The sequence below is a fragment of the Pundamilia nyererei genome, unplaced genomic scaffold (genome assembly GCF_000239375.1).
Source record: "Pundamilia nyererei isolate P.nyererei 1_Seehausen unplaced genomic scaffold, PunNye1.0 scaffold00513, whole genome shotgun sequence".
Lineage (NCBI taxonomy): Eukaryota > Metazoa > Chordata > Actinopteri > Cichliformes > Cichlidae > Pundamilia > Pundamilia nyererei.
Window position 1 is genome coordinate 7493 of NW_005187914.1, and position 7577 is coordinate 15069.

Genomic DNA, 7577 nt, shown 5'->3' on the forward strand with positions numbered 1-7577 from the left:
GAAGAGGGAAAGCACTACCAAAAATACATATAATGAAAGATAAGTCCATAACTGCTCAGGACAGTAAGCATCACAGCAGAGGCCTTTGTGTCAAAGTAACTGAGGATAAAACACAGAAAAACATGAAGGAGATTTTCCTGGCCTGGGATTTTATAGCAGATAACCTTAAAAATATTCTGCAGTAGATCAAAAACGAAAGAAAACCATGAATCAGCATATGAACTGTAAGTCCGCTGCTGCTCTGCTGGTTAATAAAACCACGTCAGTTGAAACTACTGCTTCATCATTATCATACTGGTGAACATACAACATGGTGTCAGAAGCGACAGAACACGTACTCCGTAGTTAACGGTATTTTTTTTTCGTTTATGCATCCACAAAAAGTCTATTTTGTGGGTGCATTTTTTCTTTTTGTCTCTGGACTGTAGCCGACATGGCGGAAGGATTCAGGAGGCCAGACCCGCTTGTTTTCAATGGTAATGTTGCTGAAAATTGGCGCATTTTTGAGCAAGAATATGACATCTTTATAGCGGCGACACACTCTGACAAGCCAGCGTGCACACAAGCCTACATATTGCTCAACTTAGCCCCAAAGCTATAGAACGAGAGCGGCCTTTTGTTTACGCGCCAGAAGTGAGAGAGCCCGGCGATGGAGGACGAGTCCTTATTCCTGCAGAATCGAAGGAGGATCCTGAGTGCCTCAAAAGGAAGTTCAGAGAAATGTGCAGCCCACAAACCAACGTCACGATGGAAAGACACAAGTTCAACATGCGGAATCAGAGGACGAGACTGTTGAATCCTATGTAAGTGGTTTACGGATTAAAGCAAAAAGCTGCAGATTTGGTGATCTGAGTGATGCACTAATAAAAGACAGACATCAACAATGACAATTTAAGGAAAGTGCTACTGCAGTGATTTAACGTTAGCGAAAGCCATATCTGTCTGCCAGATTCATGAAATGACTGAAGAGCACAATAAAACACTTGCTTTTCCTCAACAATCTGCGACAAATGTTGATGTGCTCCAGCCCAAATTTACAAGAAAGCACAGAGGAGATAAAATAAAAATGCAAGGAGACAGGTCTGAAACACAGCATATCACTAACTGTACTAACTGTGGGGGCGATCATTTGGTTTGCAAATTTAAATGTTCCTAAGGACCAGCATATGTGACCTTTAATGCTGTGATTATTATTATTTAGCATGCATTAAACTTTATATCTGGTTAGGGATGTACTAAAGAAGGGGGGTGTAGATAACCTCCTGTCAGTTTCGTATTTTGTCCTAATCCGCTTGCCGTACCTCCGTGTAGGTCTGTATATGTTTGAGTGGTGTATGCGGCATTCGGCTATTGAATCCGAGCGCTGCTGCTCTGCCGGTTAATAAAACCATGTCAGCTGAATCTACTGCTTGATCATTATTATACTGGTGAACATACAACATGAACATTACCTGATGTTGCTGAAGTGAAGCAGAGCAAAGTTACAGAGGTTTTATTAGAGACACTGTTACGGCCCTGGGCCTTGGAGGGACTGAGACTCCCTTTTTTTTTTTCATGCAAATCCAAGTGTGCTATGACTCACGGATGATTGGTTGCTGGGAGACCCGTGCCAGCCCTCTTCTATGCAGATTGCAGTGTGCCAGACCACGCGGACAATTGGCTGCCTGGAGATCCCATGACACTCCAAAAGGAAATGACTGGCTGATTGTGTGCACCTGTGGGTATAAAAGGCAATTGTTTGCCCAGTGGTCTGTTGAACAGTCCTGTTGGTTTTCTGTTTAAAGTTTGCAATAAACCCTTTTATTTTACTCAGTTTTCATGTGGGGGCTTGTGTATGTTACTCCCCTCCTGTCGCCCAGCAGAGGGGGTCGTAACAGACACAGCCAAGCGTTTTGCAAATTTTAAAAAGTTTTTTAAAATTCGTTCAGTAGCCTGTTGAACGGCAGAAATGAGGCTTTCTTGTTGGAAGTAAGTAAAAGGAAAACACAGCGGCCCACAGGCTGTAAACAACGGTAAACTTGTGCGTAATAAGCAAGCGAATAATGAAGAAAACAGATTTTTAGACGGGAAACTGTTCTTGAAGTACAGAGAGAGAGAGAGCTGTGCATGAAGTGTGATTTTATCCTGGTGGAAGCAAAACAGGAAAAGTCAGAGGGAATTCATGTTTGCGTGAAGCAAAATTTGAAGCGTAGTTTGGATCTTCTTTTGCTGCTGGTTCAGTCAATATTGGAGAGAGATAAAACCTGCAGCTTCAGAATCAGCGCAAAGAGGACGTAAACACAAAGCGCGGAGCCGCCGATGGATCAGAATCAGCGAGCTGTCCATGCCGTCGGGTGAGAAAGCTCAGCTCACTGATTCTGATCCGTCGGCGGGTCCACGCTTTTTTTGTTCACGTCTTAGTGCAGAATCCGTGCTCCTGCTCTCATTTACTGTTTTAGCTGTTTGGTGGTTGTTGAAATTTTGTGAGGTTTAACCTGAGGACAAAATAAATTTATATTTAAAAATCGATTCAGGATTTTAATGAATCGATATCACGTTATCCAAGCTAGAATCGATAAATCCGTAATCAAAACCCACCCCTAACCACGACTTCTGAGGGACAAGCTGGAGCTATCAGGAGTGGACGACCACATGTCCCAGTGGATACTGGACTACCTCACAGGACGCCCACAGTATGTGAGGACACAGGGCTGTGTCTCTGACACGCTGGTCTGCAGTACGGGGGCCCCACAGGGAACTGTGCTGGCACCGCTCCTCTTCACCCTCTACACTGCAGACTTCTCCATCAACTCCCCACGCTGCCACCTACAGAAGTTCTCTGACGACTCTGCCATAGTCGCCTCATCACAGGTGAGGACCACTCAGAGTACAGACAGTGGACTCTGGACTTTGTGGACTGGTGTCAGCAGAACCACCTGCTGATCAACGCCGGGAAAACCAAGGAGTTGGTGGTGGACTTCCAGAGACGCAGACCCACCACACTGACAGCGGTGAACATCCAGGGAGTGGACATTGAGATAGTGGACTCTCATAGGTACCTGGGTGTTCACCTGAATAATAAACTGGACTGCAGCCACAACACTGATGCTCACCAAACTCAAAATGCTGGGACAAAAAACCCAGAGCCAACCATGACATAGAGCAGGATACAGGACTCTAAGACCAGGCAGACCAACCTAAGAACCACCTGGATTGGGTACCAGAGAGCCTGTAATTCAATAGATGAAACAATCCTGTCACCACTTGTGGACACAAGCAGTTAAAAACATTCACTACTCTGAGATCCACTAAACGTATCATTTACATTGTATTCGTTTGTCTGTTTTCTTCTTATATGGCTTTGTTTTTTTGGTCATGTAATTTTATTTTTCTGCCCTATTGCTGAAAAACCTACATTTGATCAAATGTGCTAGTTTCTCAGTACTATTTGAGCCTGCAAAGCTGTTGCTTAAAATACTAGCATTCATCACCACCTCCAATTATATCTAGCAGCCCCTGAGCAGGGCACTGAGACTGCTGCACAGTGAACATGGAAACCTGACTGTAAAACCAACCTTTTCCTGTTCTCGTCTTTGTCTGTGAGTAAAACAATGCATTCCCCTCCAAGCATAATTTTCTCCAAAAGTAGAATGAGATGGCCCAGCCCATGTAATTGGTTACATTATTAGTCATTAGTTCCATCGTATGCTAATTAGCTCATATGTTAATTTGCAGGGCCCGATGAATCCCAACGCCCGTCTCTGTGTAATTAGTCTGTAATTCCTTTGCATCCTGTGGAACAGGCAAACCAAAGTGTGTCTGAGCCAACAGAGGGAGGAACTGGGGACTAATTAGAAATATCTCACATGAAGCATTTCTGTATTAATTACAACAGTTTCTGTGTCCTTCCTTCTCCCCATAACTGGGCTGTGTCAGAGGAGGACATCGCAAACCAACAAGGAGCCCAACTGCTGCTTAATCAAAGATGTGGCTCTTTTTTTTTTTTTGCATCTTTAATTGGAATTAATTAGGATTGCCCAAATACTGTGTGTGTGTGTCTGTGTGTATTCACTGTACTCTGAGATGTTCTTACTTCTTTTGGATTTCTTCATTTATCTGATGATGCCATTCTCAACAACACGCAGGCAGCAGGATTGAACCAACATATCAGAGGGAGTTGGCTGTTTTTAAGGCGGACACATTGTTGTGTCCAAAACTGCCGATGCCCACCGTAATGTACTGCAGTTTAACAGATATCACTACTCTGTGTCCCGTAGATCAGCTTTCAATCACATTCTTGGCGTATGGTTTCTCTTTTTTCACACCTCATTTTGTCCAATTAGCAGTCTTTGGTTGCTTCATCATCTTCATGCTTTCCATCAGCCCGATGTCATCTCCCGCTGCAGCTGCACAGGGCTTTCTGACCCTAACGTTTCAACAGTAAATATTACAGGTCGATGCTTTCATCTTTTAGAGCCTTCTTAGAAGACAACATTAAGTTAAGGGAAGAACAACCACTGAACCTGTGAAAGAATCATGGGCACATAAGGCTCAATAATTGGCATCGAGAGCAAAAGCTGGCTGCGTAGCTTCAGAATGGACAAAGTGCCAAAGCCAAAAGATCCTACATTGAACGCAAGCATCACAATTGAACCATGAAGAGGTGGTTACGCTGTGTTTTAGTTAAAAGTGCTGAGTGAGAAACCTCTGGCAGAACTTTTAACAGTATTTGCTCTGATTGCTTGTTTTCTCTCCAATACTGTGGGATCTTTACAATACAAAGCACCATTGCTGTGGTTAAATCTGAATTCATCTCAAACACTTCCAGTACCTAATGTATCTGCTGCTGTGTCTGCGCTCAGTCTCAGGAATGCCTGCACCCACAGCTTTAGTCAGGCTTATTGGTGTATTCAGTGACACGCCAAGTGTGTATGATGGCTCTTTTTCAATACAGCAACATGAATCTCTGTGCAGTTCAGCCGTGATTCTGCACGGTCAGCCATGAAACATCAAATCTCACGTTCATGTAAATACACATCGAGCAGTGCTACTGGCACCCGCACGTGGAATATGTAGTACATGACCTTGGCTCAGGCTGTGTCTAATTCAGTCTGTCGTTTTTGAGGACAGCACCGCAGGCGACGCCGCACGTCTCACTTCCACCCACATGATCTCAGGCTGTCTGTCTGACAGCCAGCAATTAGAACTTCACCAGTAACTACCCCAGACCCTCATTAGCAGTTAATTAAATTAATTCTATCAGGAATTATCCGTTTAAACCTGGGAGGAATAACATCGAGAAAGCGTTGAAACCCTCAAAAACATGAGAAGTCAACAGACCTTTTGTTCTCAACATGTCCATCTTTTACTGCGTGACTGCTTGAATTGTGAATTTATCCCCAATGAGTCTCTGCATGGCCAATCATACTCTGCTATGAGGCTTTATTGCACATGCACAGACATTAACTTTATCTAAAAAGCTAATGTTTTACTTTAGATATTAACAGTTTCCTTGATCAGGTATGAAGCTGAAAGCATTTTTCACAATCAAAGTGTAGTTTTTATTCCAAAAAGCAGCATTTGTGAGCTGAAGCTTTACACATCCTATTCTCAACAACAGAAAACAAAGTTTCATCCTCCATAATTTAAACAATTATTTCACAAAAATAACATCCATTTAATTCGTCTCAAACAGGTAACAAAAGGCTACAAAAAGACTGGAGACATCTGCACAGAAATAAAAACATAGAAAAGTCAGTGTGGCTGGACTGTACACACGGTTGTCCTCATTCTGTCCCGTGTCCTCTTCTTTATGCTTCACTGCTGCGTCATCAAGTGAACTTATATGTGTGACTGTCAAGGAAACTGACTGAACCCAGTAACACCACCATCCGGTCACTCTACATCACACAGCAAAACATTTCTCCATGGGCTCAAACGCAGCTGCAGTTCTGGCCTCTATCTGGTAATAACATCCACATTAGTATTACAGGGGAGGGGCTCCAGGCCGCTTTGGAAAATACCCCTATTGCGTACTTTTGTTGATGCCAAACGATTGGCATGTGTGCATTAGTTCATAGATAACATGACAGTAAGTGAAGACCTGTGCAATCTCAGGCAGACTTATCAGATTCATCACTGTGGATTCATCATGAGTGATGAATCCACAAATTTCCCAATAGTGTGTTTAGCCCACACTGCAGTGAAGAGGACATGTGACTAATGCGTTTGTTTCCCACTGACTGCATGATCCCTGCCTGGAAGAACAACTCTACAGCTTTAATTTGGGATCATTTTGGGTTTAAAGACTGAAAGTATCATTCAGCCATACAACATGTCAGCAAACTAAACTAGTTGCTGTGAGACTGTAAAGGATATGATTCATAGTCAAGTTTCTGGGTGAGAACTCCAGTCAGAATGAACTCAGCATTGTGGACATCTGGAAAACAGAGACCACAAGAGTGCAAATGAAACACAATGTCAACTTTATGAAGACACTCTGTAAAAAAAATAAAATGAGGATAAATACAAGTGGGCCCTGGGAGAGCATCTTACCAATGTTTTTCAAGAAGTATTCCCTACAGAGGTGAAGGTCATTGTCGCAGGAAATTAATATGATCTCCGGAAGGTTCTGCAACCAAATGCCAACATGTGGTTACTGATTTATAGAGAAAAACTGTAATAAAAGACTTCTGTCAAACACATGTCTGTTTTATTTTGTGCTGAAATGAAAATACATGAAATAAAAGCTACACTCCTCCCAGGTTTCTGCCATATTGTCACAAGAACCCACCACCTCTGTGGACATTTACGAGTGCCTAGAGACATGAAAGAGTTGCAGCAACTTTCAGCACCTTATTCTGATTGTGCTCCATGATCTTTCTGTATGAGGGCTGCTTGGTCAGCAGCTTTCCTCCGGCGCTCTCCAGAATGGACTTCATTGTGCTGAGGCTTGGACAGATCCCTGGTGTGAGGTAGAAGTACTTCCCCTGCATCACCGTGTCACAGGAAACGCAAAAAGAGACTCAACCGTTAATCATCAGAACAATTAGTACACTGGTTTCCAGTTAGTCCAGCTCAGTTTAAATATACTAGTTCAGTCAACTGACCCACTATATATAAAGGCCTAATATGAACAAAAAGGTAAAATGAGTTTAGCACTTCTGAATAGGGCTGTGCAATATGACAAAATACATCAGATATGAAAACATCTGTCGTTTCAAATTATACGCTATCGTTTGTTTCATGGTGTTGCAAAGCACACTGTTTACAGCAATATTTGTTCATCGGGGCACAGAGAATCCCAGCATGGCCAGTGAAGAGGAGGCAGGAACAACTGGCTCCAAACAGACCCGTCAAAACAAATCAAGGACCTTATTCCTAAATGAGGGGCTACCACTGTAGCATGGACATGGTTTGGTTATACAAACTCTGACACGGACCAGAAAACTGTACTATGCAAATTATGCTGCAAACCGGTCCACCTCAGACTCAAACACAACAAACCTCTTCTAATGAGCTATATACTCCTCCCCTTTGTGAGTGTGGACGCTTCATCTCTTTGCTCTTGAATGCTTGCTTCTTATATTGATTTTTAT

At 42.9% G+C, this 7577-nt stretch overlaps 1 protein-coding gene across 1 annotated transcript; it reads right to left on the reverse strand.

Moving 5' to 3' along the window:
* Positions 1-5516: 5516 nt before the first annotated feature.
* LOC102197658 (PAX-interacting protein 1-like) lies at positions 5517-7571 on the reverse strand. Its single transcript, XM_005754152.1, has 4 exons — positions 6834-7571; positions 6535-6610; positions 6358-6418; positions 5517-5826 (listed from the first exon to the last, which is right to left on the reverse strand). The coding sequence occupies exons 1-4, from the start codon at positions 6972-6974 to the stop codon at positions 5811-5813; spliced, it is 294 nt and encodes a 97-aa protein (XP_005754209.1). The 5' UTR covers positions 6975-7571; the 3' UTR covers positions 5517-5810.
* Positions 7572-7577: the final 6 nt, after the last annotated feature.